General features: G+C 35.2%; 1 protein-coding gene across 2 annotated transcripts in view; it reads right to left on the reverse strand.

Annotated features, from left to right (window-relative positions):
• LOC114325807 (transducin-like enhancer protein 4) overlaps nucleotides 1–20250 on the reverse strand; it is a 1285138-nt gene that overhangs the window by 852511 nt on the left and 412377 nt on the right. For both annotated transcript variants that reach the window (XM_050641900.1, XM_050641898.1), the window contains one exon: nucleotides 12953–13050. In XM_050641900.1, coding sequence (XP_050497857.1) covers nucleotides 12953–13050 — 98 coding nt within the window. The remainder of the gene's footprint in view (nucleotides 1–12952; nucleotides 13051–20250) is intronic.

Genomic DNA, 20250 nt, shown 5'->3' on the forward strand with positions numbered 1-20250 from the left:
ATCACATAAAGTGCGAAACATTCATGCCAAAATATACTATGAGTGTTTTAAAAATCGACCTGTTCGAGCATTTTGCTTATGTGCTAAAAATAAATAAGTTAATAAGGAGGAGTGGCACTTATTTCAGCGCACTGTATGAACATGCAAAACTTACTAAAATAACTTATTACATGTAACGAATCACAGTGACGAAGCAGATTTGGAAATATGGCAAGAAGCATTGAATACTGCTACTCCTGCAATTTTGTAAAAAAAAACTATGCGGAAATGTGAAAAATTAATAAAAGAATATTGAATGCGTGAAAATCGCATCTAAGCAATTAATCCAATTATTTTACAATTCAAATAAAGATACCAACGACAGTGATTATGAGTAATTCTTGATTATGTACAACTGTAAGGCAATGTAAGGTATGTAAGGCAAAATTTCTTTTTCTTCTTCTTCTTGATGTGCCTATCCGTGACGAATGTTGGCGATCATCATGGCAATCTTCACTTTATCTGCAGCAACGCGGAAAAGCTGCACAGATGTTGTGTTGAACCAGGTTCTGAGGTTCTTTAACCAGAATGTTCTTCTTCTTCCTGGACCTCGCTTTCCAAATATTTTTCCTTGAAGGATGGCTTGTAGGAGGGCATATCTGGATTCATTTCGCATAATGTGTCCAAAGTATTCCAACTTTCGAGATTTGATGGTGGTTTCTATTTCACTGGGAGAATATACCTCCGTATTTCAGGCAGAGATTTTTGCAATCTAGCAGTGTGCAAGAGAAAACAACTAACGTTGTTCTGAAGCTATTTTTTTGTGGCATTTTTGTAATCAACTATTTTAAATGGGAAATAAGCCACCATTTTACTAAAAAAAATGATTTTATTAACGTTTCGACGTCTAAATCGGATGCCGTTGTCAAACTACAAAATATTAATAAATTAAACAAAAATGTTGTTGCTTATTAAAAAATTCTTCTAATAATTTATTTAATCTGACACATTTATATCGGCAATTCAGACATATAGTATACATTTTAAAGTAGAAGACTTTAAAATGATATTGCCAATATTTATGAGTTGCGTTCCTGGGACGACTTTACTGAAAGATAGTTCATTCGACTACATGAAATCAACCCAAACTCAAGAATATCCGTTGCATGTGGTTGTCTTTATAAAGACAGATCGCATGCTATCATTTTTTTGTGAAGGACATTTTTTTGTGGTTTTAACTTCTTGATTGTCACTGATACACATTTTGTCTTCTAATTTTTGGGATAAAGATCAACTTTTCTCCTTCGGGAGCCTCAAGCCGTCTACATCACCGGTGATGCCACTGTAAGGCCAAGACAACCGGATACATAAAGACAGCAACAACCACCAACTTTAGCAATACTCAACATCTCTAGCTGCATTGACCTGAGGCCGTCCATCTAGCCCAGGTCTACAAGAAGTCTACAGCAGTACCATTCGACATCAAGAAGTTACCATCGAACCAGATACCAAAAGCCGTAAGTATAATCCAGAATTGTTAGTTTTTGGCAAGAATCTGAATATATATTATGTTATTGCATTTACTAAGTCATATTTTATTATATCTTTATTGAACAATAAGCATGATTAGTTAAAATATTGTTGTGTTTACTTCCAATACAGATCTTCATTGTTCATATTTTTGATTAGGACAAGGTGGACTCACAACTTGGGAGATTGAGCTAGTCTAGGGTAAACGATAACTATCCTAGTTGGTTGAAATATTATTCTTTCAGTATTATCTCAATTATCTGGGGTAGTTTATCGTTTCACTTTGGCCTTCGAACTGCAGCAGGTTAACATATGCACAGATAGCCAAGCAGCCATTGGGGCTCTCATAAGCCCTAAGGTGAACTCTACGCTAGTGTGGGAATGTCGACAAGAACTTGACAGACTGGCTCAACATAACAGCGTTATACTGGTATGGGTTCCTTGTCATCGGGGCATATACGGCAACGAAAGAGCTGATGCACTTGCCAGGATAGCATCAGCTACAAAATACCTGGGTCCAAAGCAGGCCGTCGGAGTGCCAAAAAGCACCGTCCGCGAACGTAAAAAAGCATTGATCCGAAGCCAACACAACTCACACTGGGAGAGTATACCCGGTCAAACACATGGCAAGATGTATATCGGACGGACATGTGCTAGTAGGACTGATTTACTGCTGAAGACAAGCAGGAATCAGCTCAGAGTCATAACAGGTTTCGTCACTGGGTATGCGCCAGTTAAGGGTCGCCTGCATACAATGGGGCTGTTTCATGGAGACTTGAGTTGCAGACTCTGTAACAGGGTACACGACAATTAGATCGAAATCATTAGACAGAAAGCAGTAGACCAAACTCATTGGACCGAAAAGCACTTTACCGAAACCTCATTAGACCGAAATGGTACATAAATTAAAATAGATTGCAGTAAATTATGATAAGATTTTTTATGTCTTTTTGTTTATTGTATTTTTTTGTGTTACTTTATACATAGACTCTGTAAATTATTACTCTCTACAGTCTGATATAAAACAATTTTCATCCGTTAAACAAATTAGTGAAGGTAAAAATAAATTAAGGGTAGAGTGACGTTAACACCATTTTAACTGTTTCTAATAACCATCCAAATAACATTTACTTGTAATTACATTATTGTCTTACCTCTTTTACTGCGACAAATAAAAAGAAGTTAAGGGTAAATTTTATTTGCTTCTAATTTGAATTTAACAATAAACAAAAAACAAAGCAAAAAAACAACCTCTAAACTATTTTTAGTATTGTACATAATAAATAGAAAATAAACCAAAAACAAATAAAAACAAAAAATATATAAAAAGAAACAAAGCAAAAAAACCTCTAAATTCGCCAGTACTGTGTTCTGCCAGTCCTAAGCCTGAATAAAGGGTGAAGGAAGGTTGATGATACCCTTGCTCAGATTACAATTCTGTTTGAGCACCCTGTATTATGTACCTAATGCTTCTCGGTCTCCTGCTTTTCGGTCTAGTGAGGTTTCGGTAAAGTGCTTTTCGGTCTAATGAGTTCGGTCTACTGCTTTCGGTCTAATGATTTCGGCCTCTTTACAGTAAACCCTGTAACATAGAACCTGAAACAGTCAGCCATATCTTGCATGACTGTGAGGCATTGGAGCGAAGGCGGCAAATACTTTTCGGAGATATCGAAGTGACTCCAAATATAATATATGACACCTACTCACTAGACCAGGGTTACATAATTCTGGAATGGGTTTCATAAAGGAATGGAAGATGTACAATAAGCCAAGTGGCTGCAGTACAACCGGTTCACAACAGACAAGAAAAATTTTGAGTGTTTTTGATTGTTATTATTTTATCAGTAAATACCACCACAATTTAGAAAAGTGATTTTCTTCTACTTTTGCACTAATAATTGTATATTTCTCTAAATGAATGTAAAATACAATATCAGATCAGTTAAAACCGTATTTTTGCTTGTTTTCGACAGTGCTTCAACTATTGGGAGAATTTGTTATTAACTTCCTTAGCTCAACCGACCGTTAGGTCAAAGCTTTCATCCCTAATCCAAAATAGTTGTAAATTCGTAAAGTGTACTATACATACATTAGTCAATAAATACATCAGTTAATAAAATAATTATAGGCACCAAATAGGCACCAAAAGAAGAAAGTCAATAAATAGTTACTAATACTAAAAAATAACTATCAGTGTCACATCTCTACAATACCAATTTAGTGGTTGTAGCCTATTGTAATCTTCAGTAATGATTGTAATAATTTATAATCTATGTATCTTTAACAAAAAATAAGTTGGATGGTTACGGTCGAGTTGGGAGGCAAACGGCTTGAAAAGTAAATCTTTAATTCCATGTTTTTAGTATTTACACAATGTAATAGAAACTTACAAGGTGTATCTTGAAAAAGCAATTTCAATAGTAATACGCTAGGTGGAACGAAAATGTTATAGGGTTTGGAAACGACGAGAAAACAGTTCCAATATTTTACTTTCGAAATTACGATTTTCTTATATTATTAACTAAAAAGGGTAGTTCCCTAGGTTGGCTGTATACCATATAGTTAAAAACTCTTAACATGAAGTAAAAACCACTTATATGTAATTGGTATACTTATTAACAATTTTAAAATTCCCAATGGATTGAAAAAATGTGTCCAATTCAGAACGTTTTCGGACCTATCAGTCCATCATCAGTGAATCTAAAATAAAATAAGTAATCCCACTATATTGAAAGATGGTTAAAATTTTGAAAGTTAAAAAAATGTGGTTATGATTACTTACTCAAATACTTGCTAAATAGCCCCAGAACCAAACAATGGTTGAAATTATAATTCAATCTACATTATGTTGTAGTAATATTGAACAGGCTACTTACTTACTTTCCGTGTCCGGAACACCAACAACTTTAAATTCTGTATTTCCAATGGTTGGCCACATAGATGGCCCTGTCATTTGCTATAATTAAGTCTTGTTCTGTGCAGGTCTCTCTCATTTCTGTGCATGATAGTAGATGCCGGCTGGTCTGAACCGCGCCACAGTCGCAGGTATCATCCTCCTGGTATCCCCATTTTTTCAGGTTACTAGCACAACGTGAAACGCCGGTTCTTAGTCTGTTTAGCGCTTTCCAAGTCGGATACGGTAAATTGTGTCCAGCAGCCATTTCCTCCGAGGAAGGAAAATGTGTCGCGGTAGCTGACGCTTGCCATAGGTGTATTCGGCGCGTCTCTGGCGCTTCGGGGATGGATCTTGATGTTTTCAGGAAGCTTTTCCGAGATCTTAGTCTGCTTGGCTGAGTTTGGTGGTCATATAAGGGATGTCTTCGGTCCGTCTCCTGCTTTTTCCGTTCTACCTCTGACGTGACCTTCCTCCTGATAGGTGGTGGAGCAATTTCAGCAATGGGGTATACCTCTTCGATAGGTGTCGGTTTCAGGCAACCCGATATTATACGGACCGTTTCATTTAGAGCCACGTCGACGTTCTTTGCGTGAGCAGAGTTTGCCCATACTGGTGCTCCAAACTCCGCGGCCGAAAAACATAATGCCAAGGCAGAAATGCGGAGAGTGTGTGGTTGTGCTCCCCATTTTGTATTAGTTAGCTTGCGGATGATATTATTTCTGGCACTTACTTTCTTCTTGACATCTTGACAGTGGTATCGGTAAGACAGAGTTCTATCCAGACGGACGCCAAGGTATTTTGGCGTCTTGTTGTGTTCCAGCATCTGACCACGCCATTCCACCTCCAGCGACCTTCGGGCATGCTTGTTTCTCAGGTGGAAAGCACATACCTGGGTTTTTGTGGGATTGGGTTTCAGATGGTTTTTATCATAGTATAGAGCTAAGTCTCCCAGGGCATCTGTCAGTTTCACTTCGACTTCATTGAAGGTTCTTCCCTGAGCTGCCACCGCTGTATCATCAGCGTAAATAAATTGCCTTGTTTGTTGGTGTATGGGTTGGTCGTTGGTGTATATGTTGTATAGAATCGGCGCGATGACACTTCCCTATGGTAGCCCATTTTTTGGTCCCTCCACCGACTGTTCTTGGACTGGAGCGTTACGTAGAAGCGTCTATTCTGGAGGAGACATTTCACTAACCTTGTTAGTCGGAAATCCTTTGTAGTTTCGTAGAGTTTTGCGAGTAGCCGTTGATGGTTAACTGTATCATAGGCGGCAGTTAGGTCTATGAACGCTACTCCTGTTATTTCCTTCCGTTCAAAACCATCTTCAATATGTTGGGTGAGATTAAGAATTTGACTGCAGCAGCACTTTCCGGGCCTGAATCCTGCTTGTTCTGGAATAATTTTAGTCTCCACATATTCTGCGATCCGGTTCAGTATCATTCTTTCAAAGGCCTTGAAAAGGTGGCACAAGAGAGATACAGGTCTAAAACTCTTTGTATCCGCCGGATCCTTCCCTGGTTTTAAGAGGGCTACCACTCTAGCTTTCCTCCAGATTTTGGGGATTTGTAATGTACGGATTCAGCAATTCATCATTTTTACGAGCCACTCTACGGTTTTTAGTCCAAAGTTCTTTATTTGCTCTGTTCGTATGTCGTCCAGGCCAGCCGCTTTATTATCTTTCATTTGATGGATAGCGCCTCTCATCTCCTCTAGACAAAAAGAGGTACCTAGAACATCTCTTTCTTCGTCGATATTCCGTTGAGCTCTCACCTTGTTCTTTCTTGATGTCGTCTTACCGTTCATTAGAAGATGATGGGCTATCTGATCGGGTGTGACTTCTGTCATGTTGACTGCCGGAGCAGCGGGATCGTTGCCAAGATTCCGAATCAGCTTCCAGGCACGTCTGCTGTTTTGTTTCATGTCCAGACTCGTGACCAGCTTGCACCACCTTTCCGTTCTGTTGGCGGATATCGCATGTAACATTTCCTCCCCAGCCTGTATTGTCGCTTCCGAGAAAGGGTCTTCTTCATATAGCTGTTCGTATCTTTTAAGTAGGGGTTTAGATTCTTCATTGAGCCCCGCTATGTACTCAGTTCGACAACCTCTAGGGATAAATTTCCGTGATACTTGCTTTACGATTTCTACAAATTTATCGTATGAATCAGGGCAAGGTTCTAGCTGGGAAACTTCTTGATCCAATGTTTCAGAGAATTTTTCCCATTTTGCTTTAGTAAAGTTGAACCTTCTCTTGAAAGGAACAATTTCGTATCTGATTGCCGCGTTGGAAAGACAAATTATTGGTCTGTGCTGTGTCTTTGGGAGGGCGCTTCCAACGATTTTTGTCACCTGGTCTCCAATTCTGTCGCTGACAAATATATTGTCTGGGTTGTAACCTCTGCGCCATCTTCCGCTGTTGAACGACGCAGGCTGCTTTGGATCGTGAATAAGTTTTAGGTTCATGCTTTCAGCCCATTTTTCTAGTTCTTCGCCATTGGAATCTGTTTCGTTGTAACCCCACGCCACACTGTGACAGTTGAAGTCACCCAGTACGAATTTGATTTGCTGTGATTGAAAGTTATTCGGTTCCTCAAAAGCAAAGTCAGCGTTTGGTGGTTTGTAGATTGACGTTACTGTACAGGAGTTTATCTCCACTGTGAGGATCTCGATGTCATTTTGATCTGTTAGAGATGTGGATGCTACGTCGATATCTGGTCTGACGAAGACTGCGCTACCATATTGGTCGTGTGGTCTCTCCAGTATGAGCTTCATACCCCGAATCCTTGGTCTGCGACTTGCAGTACCTCTATGGGTTTCTTGAACCAGTAGAACATCGACACCATGTTCTCTGCACATATTAGACAATAGGTCTTCTTTATCTGCTGATAGTCCTTCAATATTAATTGAGGTCGTCATCAAAAATTCACTTAACAGGCTAAACGCCGATGTTAAAAGATATAACCTCCGGGAACATGGTGAAACTCTAGTGAACACTTGAGTTTCTTGGTAGTTATGAACATTAATATCACAAGAGAGTGAGAATAAATTGAGATATAATGCGACAATTTTTCTAAAACTTGTTTCCTGGCTATTTCCTGGACTATTGCCGAATGGAAACAAGTTTGAGAAGCAAATTGGAGCATTATTTTCTTATTTATTCTTGCTATCGTGTGATATTCGTACGATTATTTTTTTAAACTTACATACAAAATTCAAGTCTTTGTGACTAAATAAACATTCAGTGACATTTATCACATCTAATGTTTTTCAACTTCTCAAAGTGAACAGCGCTGTTTAGCAAATATTCAAACGAAGATATCAATAAAATATTAGTCAAAATTATTTATAAAAATACAGATTTATTCATGAAATAATCTTACCGAATTACACTCGAGCGCTTAAAATTGTCGATATATATTTTTCTCGTGACAATTTGACATTAGATGCAACTAAAAGTTTCTTATGGTTCATTTTCTTATATGTGACAGTTATCAAAACTATAAATCTCGTTGTAATTAAAGAGAAACAAAATACCTAACAATTATTCCCACTATAATAATGTAGGTAGAATATTCCCGGTATAATAATAACCTGATTGGACAGAATTAAACACGTGATGAAAAATCTTACTACACGATTGGAAATTAAAATCATTAAACAATAATCATTATAATATTAGTTTTGCAAATTGCACTAGTTCAACAAACATTTACAAAGAAAGTCCCGATTTTTAAATAATTACTGTACATAACATGCAATTTCTTTGTTACTCATTATAATAAAACATCAGTTTTACTGGTCTGAGTTCTCAAACATTAGCAAATAAGTCTAGCGTTTAAGCAAGAACGCAAACAAGTACTTCGGAATGTCGGTAAGTACCCAGTTCTCATAAGAAACATGTAATTTGTAATACAAATAAACCTGTTCATTAAAAAGATAGCAGAGAAAAAACGACAGTTAAAGAACTCTCTATTGACCCATTTCGGCTCCTCGGAGAACAACAAGAAAGCAAGTCTCTAACAATTAGTCGATGCTATCAACTAAATACTGTTAAAATGGCCTGCCATTAAATGCCAATCTTGCAAAAAAGAGGCGATTGGTTCTTCGTATGAGACTGACAATGGCACGCATACTGGAACTTGATTTTCTTTATTGTTTTTTTACATTCATATTATGTACACTGACCAGCAAAAGTAACTGGACACCTGAAATTCGATAGTTTTCTCCTTTTAGTTTTGTTGAATTGCCCTGGTATAAAAAAAATATACTTAATATAAATATCATAATATAAGTTGTTTTTATCCATTCGTTTATTTCGTATCCATTAAACAGCTTAAAAGGTTGTCATTTGATGACTGAAAAGAAAGTTTTTGTTAAGGTGACCTCCAGAAATCAAATATTTGCGTAAAATAATGCTTGTTAAATTATATTTCTTTTTGCTGTATGGTGGCTGCTTCTCGAGTAAGAAAAACTTTGTTTTTAATAACGAAAAAGCTTGTAATTTGTAATGAGGCCAGACGCAAGCTGTTGTTGCTCGCTTTTCATAATGATGGGCGTTCTATTCGATGTATGGAAGATATGATTCGCGTTCTGCGAAATACAATATCCGATGCTTTAAAAATTTTTCTAGAAATTGGTTCTTACTCAAGAAGATCCGTACAAAGAAGATCAAGGTCTTCCACACCATGAAAGAGCGGTTTCTTAGACTTCAAGTGCTTCAAGGGCAGTCACTTACTGCTACAGCTTTGACTCGGAGACTGGCAGATGTTCATGGTACCATAGTCTCATCTGACACCGTACGTTAAACATAAGAGAACAAAATTTATCACCTTAGTACCTGCTATAGCTCCTTTATTGAAAGCATTTCATTGGAGACAACTTGTGGAATTCTGTAGTTCTCATGCAGATTTGGATATGGAAGATTGGAGAAACGTTATGTTTACAGAAAAATCTCGTTTCACGAGATATATACCTGATGGCCGCCAAAGAGTGTGGAGAAGACGTAGAGAACGCTATACCTAATGTTGCTTAACTCCTAGAGTAGTCTGGTGGTGGAGGTATAATCAGGTATAATGGTATGGAGCGGCATTTCTTTGAGGGCACATACAGATCTGATTATGCTAGGGGCACGTAGCCTAATGCTGATACGTACATAAGGAATGCATGGAATAATATGTGTTACCTTATATCATTTTGTAGGTGAAAACTTCTCCTAATGCAGGATAATGCTCCGCCGCATACAGCGAGGATAACAATGCAATATTTTACAGATGTTGGTATTCCGTTACTAGCCTGGCCTCCTAGCATTCCAGACCTTAACCTGATAGAGCGTTTGTGGGACAATTTGGGAAGAGTGGCAAAAGTTTACAAAATTATGGCGAGTCTGAAACGGTGGTAGCGTTAGAACAGGCGTTAATAAAAGAGTGGGAACAAATACCGCAAAACGAGTTTGCTGGTTTGATTCATAATAACCGAAAGAATTAGAGCTGTTATTCGAGCACAAGGAGGAAATAACTGATTTTATCATCCATGTTTTAGAAATATATTATGATTTTAATTTGAAAAAATCTTACTCCGGAATAAAAAAATATTGTAAATTTTTGTTTTTTTTTTCACATACCAGTAAGTCAATATTTTGGAAGTTGTTTAATATTTTATGGTTTGTTATTGAACATACAATAATAATAGTACATTGTGTACCTATACTAAAATCACAATCAAGATGCAGTAGATGTAAACAAATCAAGACACGTTAACTGTTACAAGGAGCACTCCTGAATCATGAGTTACAATGTATACACTTTGTAAATCATCATTAGGGATTTATAATGTATATACATTGTAAATCATGATTCAAGAGTGACCCTTGTAACAATTAATGTGCCTTGGTTTGTTTACTTCTAGTGCATCTTGAGTGTAAATAAAGATAGTACGAAATGCTAAATATTCCCGGACGATATAAAGATTGCCGTCGAGGCGCAAGCCGAGACAAGGCAATACAGAGTCCGGGAATGTGGCTTTTCTTACAAGGTATACATACTATTTTTCCAAAGATCGAACATTTAAATTATATTAAAACAAACATGTTAAAATTTTCAAATAGACATATTATTATTTTAACTCAAATATTCGTGATGCCACCAAATACAGGTTTTGTAACTATAGAAACAAAAATATTGAATTGTCAAATTTGACGCATTTGTTAATTTTTGGCAATTTTTTGTTCTGCTGTATAGTAAGGAAAATATTTGCTTATAGTAAGAAAATAACATTTTTCTATGGATGCTATACAATGTGCAACTTCTCTTATACGTCTGGATCCCGCGTATGAAAAAAAAGTTGATTAATAGCAAGCTGAAAATTTGTTAATAGCTTAAGGGTGTCTCGTCGGGCAAACTTTGATATATAGGAACACTGGAACAGGAGAAGTTTTAATTGTGGAACAGGTTAAAAATTTGGAACGGTCAGACCACGAAAACGTCACATGTATTTTGTCCGACAGAACTTCCAATTGATTTGTTTCCCTTTCATTAAACTCTCATGCAAAAATCAGGCTGCTATTTATCACCAAATGGGAATTATAATGAGTGGAACACGTAGAATATGTCAAATGACAGGAATTATGACAGGTGATAAATAGCAGTCTGATTTTTGCATGAGAGTTTAATGAAAGGGTAACAAATCAATTAGAAGTTCTGTCGGACAAAATACATGTGACGTTTTCGTGGTCTGACCGTTCCAAATTTTTAACCTGTTCCACAATTAAAACTTCCCCTGTTCCAGTGTTCCCATATATCAAAGTTTGTCCGACTAGACACCCTTAAGCTATTAAACATACATTAAAAACGAACAATTTCTCACGCAGTGAGAAAAGTCGGCCATTGCAGTGAAAAATATTTTTTCTCACGGGTTCTCCTACGGTTTTCCATATACATATATGATCGCCGTTTGCACAATACAAACACAATTAATGTTGTCAAAAAACACAATTAATGTAGTCAAACAACATGTGTTGAAGCAAAACTTAAGAATTACCTTCCAAAACTGTTCAAAAATAACTGTTAAAAGTAAGGCAACTTACTATAATTTTTACAACTAACACTGATGGCGTACAATAGACTAAATTAAACTGAACCATCGGTACTAGAGGGTACACGCTCCATCGGAAGGGTTCGACCACAGTTTGGGGTAGGTGGAGTGAATTTGTCAAAAAGTAAATATTTATTAATTTCACAGTAACGCGCCAACCGTGCTCTCTTTTCTTTTCACTATATTTTCTATATTTTTACTTTTATAACAAACATGGTATTCAACAGGAAAGATACGCATTACATTTTTTATTTTAATTCGTTTTATTGAAGCTATCAGGATATCCGTTGCGTTGTTAAAGAACGAATCATGTTTAAGCGACTTTCCATCTCTATTAAAAACTTGTAATCTCGTAGTGTAAACACTGTTTTTATTTCTACGGGGTTTTATTATAATAGCTATGCAAATCTGAAATTCTTTTTATTTTAATTACATGGAACTTATCGCACTGTGTTATTTGCCACCACAAACAAATCGATTAAGTAGAAAAAAGAAATCAAGCATTCATATTTCAATGTCAAGTCAAGACACCATGAAAATTGTAACAGGGTCGGTTGTGTTTATTAATCCTTTATGGTTATGGTAATGAATTGAGGTACATATATAGCAAAATATCACTCTAATCATAAAAATGAGCTCAAATGCAACTTAGCATGTATTTGATTTTCTCTATTGAATAGATGAATTTTATTGAAACTTTCTAAGCTCTCCTTCTTTAACGAACCCTCATCGCCTCATCCAAAATGGTTACCGCGAAATCACGTCGATAGGAGCATCCACAAATTTTAATCTCCCGCTCAATCTCAACCCAGAAGCTCTGACCCTGATCATACTAAAACGTTTCTTCCTTACATAAAAGGTATTACTGACAAAATCTTTAAACCTCGAGGAATAAATACAATATATAGCATTCAATAAAACTTTCATCTCTTGTCCGATCAGTCAAAGACAACATCCCAAATGAACAACACGGAGTTTATGAATTTCCTTGTGCAGACTGCCCCCGATCTTACATAGGCCAAACCAATCGTAGAATCGAAAATAGGATTTATGAACATTCCATATCTGTTCTCAATTTCGATTTAATTCCAGCTCTAGGTCAACACTATCTTCATACAGATAACAAAATTGTCTTTGAACAATCCAGAATCATAGCCACTTCCGTTTCTATAAACCAAGAATTATCCGAGAAACCAGGAGATAGAAAAATGGCCAAATTGTCTAAATTAAAGAGATGACGGCACCCGGTTGCTTTCGACATAAAGACCCCTCCTAAAGAAAACATCGTTGATTCCACCTACCAATCCAAACCCCGCCGACTTACGACTTAGAAGCACATACATAACATTGGCATCGGTCCAATTAGCATCTTTATGGAACATTTTTCGTGAATTTTTACTTAGAATACGAGTTGTAATTTTCTGTACATTAAAATATCAAAATAATAAAAAAACTACTTACTTGTGGTATTGTGCCTGAAGAAAACTGAATTCTTCTTTTATTCTATCACACGATTCACCAACAGTAAATTTGAACGGTTGACCCGGTTGCGGTGGCCCCTGAAAAAACAAAAAGCAATTCGTTAAATAAATTTACAAAAAAAATGTCAGTAAACACAAAAATATTGCTATAAACATGGTATATTTTTTTATCGTTTTTACATAATATTATGAGATATCGTTTTTCGTGGCCCACGTTGAGCGCCAATGTGTTACATTCGAACTACCACAGAAAGTTGGAGGTTAGTGTATAACAATTAAACTCCGACTATGGGAGCTAATTGTTAAGCCTCGTCTGGCTCAGCCACTCAGGTATAAGTTCGTTTTACCTTAGTTGAAAGAGTGGACAATGAGTCTCGGAAGGGACAAATAAAATATAAAATAAAATTAATTTAATAATTTATTTTAATAATTAAATAGATTATTAAAAATTAACTGAAACGATATTTTAATGTAACAAGCAAATCCTGCCTCTAGCTTTACAATAAACATGATGCGTATGGCATTACAGAATTGCTTGCTGGACGTAGAGAATGATGGTCGACGTAGTTGGCTCCACATGGTGTAGGTAGATTTTAGGTGTTTGCCATGTAAGTGTCTTCAGCTGTAGTGTTCTTGAAGGCACCTGCAATTTTTAGTTGGTTTTATTCCACGTGAGTACATCAACCAAGATGTGTTGTAGGCTTCAGGAAGTCACTCCCGAAAAGGGGGACAAAATTAATATTAGGCCAAAAACACTAGAATGAAAAACTAGGCATTGGCATGACTCCTTGTCATGTCTTTCAAAATTAGAATTTTATGAAAAGTATTAAATAAAATAGCAAATTGGCAAGGATTATAAATATAATCGGTTCATAACGTTCTACGACGTCTTCCGATTCCCAATCGCCATTGTTCTCGATCGTAGCACATGTCTTCGTTCAAGCCTCTTTCTCTGATTTCCCTATGAATTCCTTCTATCCAGCTTTTCCTAGGTCTTCCTCTTTTCCGCCGTCCTTTTGGTGCCCATCGGCATGGATTAAATGCATATAATTATCGACATGACAGAAGTTCATGAGTTGCCAACTTCATGAGTTCATGTTTGTGACTATTAAGTTATTTGTTGCCTTTGAATGCGGGAAAAAGGTAAGGACAAAATGTTTAGCTAATAAACGAATTAAGAGCAACCTATTTTTAGAAGAAAAATACGCAAATAAAGCAGAAAGTTAAGAAATGAATTCTTCTTATCTTTGTGTGCCGTGCTTGTTTTCAAGCGTTGGCTATCGTCGTATTAACAAGCTAATGAAATGTTTCTCGGTCGGCAGCTATATGAAACAAATCCTCGACCGTTCGACCTGTCCATTGTCTAATGTTAAGCAGCCAGGACAATTGTTTTCTTCCAACCCAGCGTTTTTCTTCGATTTTGCCCTGAATCATCAACCGGAGTAAGCGATATTTAGGTCCTCTCCTTATATGACCGAAGTAATGAACCTTTCTCATTTTTATGACGTTGATCAATTCTCGCTCCTTGTGCATGGTCTCCACCACACGTTCGTTGTATATGTGTGCTGTCCATGGGATTCTGAGCATGCGACGGTAACACCTCAACTCGAACGCTTCTAATTTGTTGAGATTCTTCACTTTTGTTGTCCAAGTTTCACATCCATAGAACAAGACGGACCAGACGTAGCACTTCAATACTCTTAGGCGTTTGTCAATGCAAGACTTCTACTGCACAATATAGAGTGCCAGCTAATAAAGCTTTTTCGTGCAAGTTCTATTCTGGTCGAAATTTCCTTATCACACTTTCAATTCTGCAGTCAATCCAGCTACCTACATATCTAGTGTTCCACCCTTTCCAGGATTTTGTCAACAAGAAATGAATTAAATCAACCGAAATTACAATAAAATAATTATTTCAACATAAATAACAATTGTGTGACGTTTATAACGTTACAAATATTTTTCTACAACCCTCAGATAGAGGTATTTTAAGTAAGAGCATTTTTTAGTTATTTTTTATTATTTTCGTTAATTAAATACCAACAATACCGATTATATTCTTATCAACGCGCTCAGCTTGCGGTTTCCATTTCCCTGTTAGTTTATTGTTATTGTTTGTCCGGTTTAGTCGGGAGATTTACAATATGTAATTATTAGTATTGCCGCACTATTGACTGGAGAATTAATTACATATTGTTTGGCTCTTGGATAAGTGGTTTCTGAGGTCCGCCATAGATAGAACTGTTCGGACCGGAGCTCGGGCATCTAAGGGCGGGTTGGATTTCATTTATTTAGGGATTAGAGGATAAAAATGGAAAAAGGAAGATTCATAATAAATTTCATGTATATTTGCTTTTTTTATCATTGTCACTATCTCTCCATTGTCATCTTTATTAAAAGAAATTTTGTTAATAGTATACTACGTCCGTTTCCAAGTTGGGCTCGAAGTTTTTCAATGGTTAAAAATTAGTTTCTAACCAACGACAAGCTGTGACGACCCGACACACCCACTGATAAAGTGTTTCTCGAGCTAATCTTGAGCATGAACGTAGTATACAGGGTGATTGATTAGTAGGGTAAAGCTCAATAGCTCCGCTATAGTAATAGATAGCAATAAAAGTTAATAACAAAACTTTTAGCCACCTTTGAGCTTCACATTACAAAATTAGTTAGAATGTTACAGGGTGTTCGATAACACAGTGGCAGACCAAACTTTTGTTTTTTTTTTAATGGAACACCCCATATTTTATTTTAAATTCGAAATCCTGTTAACTTCTCTATCACAAAAATATAAAGGTTTGTTATGTTATACAGGGTATTTACAAAGTTATAACCAATTTTATATGAAAATCGTAACAAGTTCAACTCCCTGTATAAATAAAAATAAGCAAAACAACAATGGTTTATTAATGCCATATTTTTTAACGTATTGTCAAAATTTTCGAGAATGGCCGATATTGCTCATTTTATTTATATCAAATACAGGGTGAGTCAAAACGCAAGTACATTATTTTCTCAGTAATTTTAAATGGAACACCCTGTATTTTATATCAATATTGAAAAGTACCATTACAGTACTTTAATTTTTAGATAACATTCCCTATGTCTAAATTTATTAGTTTTCGAGATATTTTCATTTTTCAATGGACCAGTAGCGTGGCCACCCAAATCATCAGAATTTAATAAACTGGACTGATTTTTTTGGGGCTACGTTAATAATGAAGTTTATAAAATACCTCCAACAACAAGGGATGAAATGAAAAATAGAATACAAAGTGTATTTCGATGTGTTAATTTACAAATGCTCCGTAGAGTAAGTAGCTCATTCAATGATCGTTTTTAGGCGTACATAAATGTGTTAGGAGATAATTTTGAACATCTTATGTAATTAAATATTAAAAATATTTTATTGAAAGTAGCTTCTAATTTTTTCAAACATGTTTTTTTGCAAAATGTATTACTGATAAATTATGTTTCGTTCTTTATTTGTTACACTGTTACATTTACATACAAAAGTAGTGTTTAATTATTGTCTTCACAAAATATTGTATTTTGTGTTTGTGTGTTTTTTTTGTAAAATTTATTACTAATTTTCTTTGTTTATTTGTTGCATTTACATAAAAAGATAGTTCTTAATTGTTTCAAAAATGTTGCATGTAGTGGTTGTGTTTTTGTTTATGCAAAATGTATTACTAATCGGTATATCGGATAATCGGTAATCTTCAATTGTCAATTCAGTCATGGCTTACTTAAAATTTAGATAAATTTAAACACCTAAAATAATTTGCTCTGAAAAATGAAAATACCTCGAAAACTAATAAATTTGGGAATAGGGAATGTTATATAAAAATTAAAGTACGTTAATGTTACTTTTCAATAATGATATAAAATACAGGGTGTTCCATTTAACATTACAGAAAATAATGTACTTGCGTTTTGACTCACCCTGTATTTGATATAAAGAAAATTAGCAATATCAATAATTCTTAAAAATTTTGACAATAAATAAAAAAATATGGCATTAATAAACCATTGTTGTTGTGCTTATTTTTATTTATACAGGGAGTTGAACTTATTACGATTTTCATACAAAATTGGTGTATAACTTTGTAAATACCCTGTATAACATTACAAACCTTTATATTTTTGTGATGGAGAAGTTAACAGGATTTCGAATATAAAATAAAATATAGGGTGTTCCATTTAAAAAAAAAAATATAAGTTAGGTCTGCCACTGTGTTATCGAACACCCTGTAACATTCTAACTAATTTTGTAATGTGAAGCTCAAAGGTGGCTAAAATTTTTGTTATTAACTTTTATTGCTATCTATTACTATAGCTGAGCTATTGAGCTTTACCCTACTAATCAATCACCCTGTAGAAGCATGTCCCAAAAATATCCGGTCTTCGTTTATGACATCGCAATACTTCATGATTTGCCATCTGCCTCATTGAAACAATGAAATAATTTTGAAATAATCCCTATTCGATTTAACACGCTCACATCGGTGATTGATCAAAGTAGCAGTTCTAAAATTCAGTGAGATCTTTAGTCCAATCGCCGTATTCGTTTGAACTGTCTTTATGCCGTTGGAATAGTGGTATAAAAACGTTTTGGCTGGAACAAATATTTTTCACTGTCATTTGTAACGATTTGATGATCCCCTTTTCAATACTTTGTGTTGTGATTTGAATCGTAATTCAAATATCTCTTGACGTGTTGTTTTGATCTTGCTTTGAGATTAACGCGTTTAGAAAAAATGGTACATACTGCGCTACCACTGTAAAATTGGCGTATTCTTGTTTGTAATTTACACTACAAAAGATAGATATTGTAAAAAACATTTCTTTGTTTTACAAGTAGCTTTTGTTAATTATGTAACAGATCATTAATGATTAATTCTCCACTCCCGCAATAGACCAAGAGGCAGCGCTGAAAAATCTATTTGAATTTACTAAAGCTAGATTTTTCACAGTTGATTACTGTGAGTGTGTAGAGAAACATACTGCGGTCGGTCAAGCGAAACGTAGAACCGGGCTTACTGAGAGGGTATCAAAGTTGCTTTCCTACGAAGGTAATTATTTCCATTTACTAAGGATGAAAATCAGTACACACATTCTAAATTAAATATAAATAAAAGTTATTATAGTCGGTCAGCTGTATGACGGGACAGAGCCGGTCGGTCGGCCCCAATAGTCGATTGAGGAAATGAAGCATTTTGGCTTGCATTTTTTTCGTCCAGCATGGATTTACTTGAAATTTTCACAGAAGGTAGGGAATAGTCCAAGGATCATTTTCTATATAATGCCGCTATCATACGCTAAAACCTTGGGGTGGTTGCCACCCCATCTCGGGGGCGGGAATTTTTTATTACATTTTAACCATGTAATTCGATGTAAAAAGTGATTCTAAGAAAAAAATGTTTTTTACATTTTCTTCGTAAAACTAATATTTTTCGAGTTATTCGCGCTTGTTAGAGGGTTTTTTGAGAATACCTCGAAAAATATGCATTTAATCAAAAAATCTGTAGATATCGAAATTGTATCTTTTAGTAACACGAACCAAATTCTTTTCCTATAATATCTTTAAGACCAATACAAACCGAGATACGGCATGTTAAAAGTTAGCTTTTTTCGTCAAATGCACAATTTGAAATATTAAAAGCCAAATAATGGGAAAAATTTGCACTTTTCGAGGAAAACTTAAATAATCTTTTTTCAAGTATACAATTAGACCTTTCAAAAAAATAATAAAAAGTTGCTAGCATGAAAATAATTAAGCGACTTGCAAAAAAATGTCGGTACCTGCTTTTCTCTACGAAAAAATCAGTGAAAACAACCCCCTAACTACCTTCCTAATTCAAAATTGGTCTTCACCTTTCTGTAGTTTCTTTTATGTACTCAATATACTCAAGGAGTTTGACCTATTTAAAATGCCTAATTTTGAAAAAATTGGAGTTTAAAGAAAAATTGATTTTTTGCAATTTGGTATTTTTCACATTTTACTTCAAAATATCTCCGAAAATACTGAAGATATGAAAAAAATTATAAATTATTACTAAATTGTAGCTTTTTTAATGACTAAAATTACCCTGTCCATAGATTTTCATTACAGTGAATAGTTAGCCAGATATAGCTGTTTAAAATCTCTATTTACCAGCAGACACCCCCTTATTCGAGCCCTTTAAACCCGCCCCAATTAAAAACTAAGGCATCTTACGGAATTTAATTTACACAGTCTTATAGCTCTTTAAAAATCCTACAAAATCATTTTTGAGGGGTCTCATTACTGAGAGGGTATCAAAGTTGCTTTCCTACAAAGGTAATTAAATCCATTTATTAAGACTGAAAATCAGTACACAGTGAGATATAATATTTTTCCAAAATTAGGCATTTTAAATAGGTCAAACTCCTTGAGTGTATTGATAATATAAATATAAAAGGAACTACAGAAAGGTGAAGACCAATTTTGAATTAGGAAGGTAGTTAGGGGGTTGTTTTCACTGATTTTTGAAAAGCAGGTACCGACATTTTTTTATATTATAAGTCGCTTAATTTTCATGCTAGAAACTTTTTATTATTTTTTTTTTGAAAAGTCTAATTGTATACTTGAAAATAGATATTTTAAGTTTTCTTCGAAAAATGCAAATTTTTCCCATTATTTGGATTTGAACATTTTAGATTATGCATTTGACGAAAAAAGCTAACCTAACATGCCGTATCTCGGTTTGTATTAAAGATATTATTGGAAAATAATTTGGTTTGTGTTACTAAAAGATACAATTTTGATATCTACAGTTTTTTGATTTAATGCATATTTTTCGAGATATTCTCAAAAAACCCTCTAAAAAAGTCGATTTTTTCGTCGAAAAACTGTTATTTTCAAGCGCGAATAACTCGAAAAATATTAGTTTTACGAAGAAAATGTAAAAAACATTTTTTTCTTAGAATCACTTTTTCCATCGAACTACATGGTTAAAATGTAATAAAAAATTTCCACCCTCGAGATTGGGTGGTAACCACCCCCAAGGCTTTAGCGTATGATAGCGGCATGATATAGAAAATGATCCTTGGACTATTTCCTACCTTCTGTGAAAATTTCAAGTAAATCCATACTGGACGAAAAAATTGCAAGCCAAAATGCTTCATTTCCTCAATCGACTATTGGGGCCGACCGACCGGCTCTGTCCCGTCATACAGCTGACCGAATATAATAACTTTTATTTATATTTAATTTAGAATGTGTGTACTGATTTTCAGCCTTAATAAATGGAAATA

This window comes from Diabrotica virgifera, chromosome 1 (assembly GCF_917563875.1).
Source record: "Diabrotica virgifera virgifera chromosome 1, PGI_DIABVI_V3a".
In the NCBI taxonomy this organism is placed as follows: domain Eukaryota; kingdom Metazoa; phylum Arthropoda; class Insecta; order Coleoptera; family Chrysomelidae; genus Diabrotica; species Diabrotica virgifera.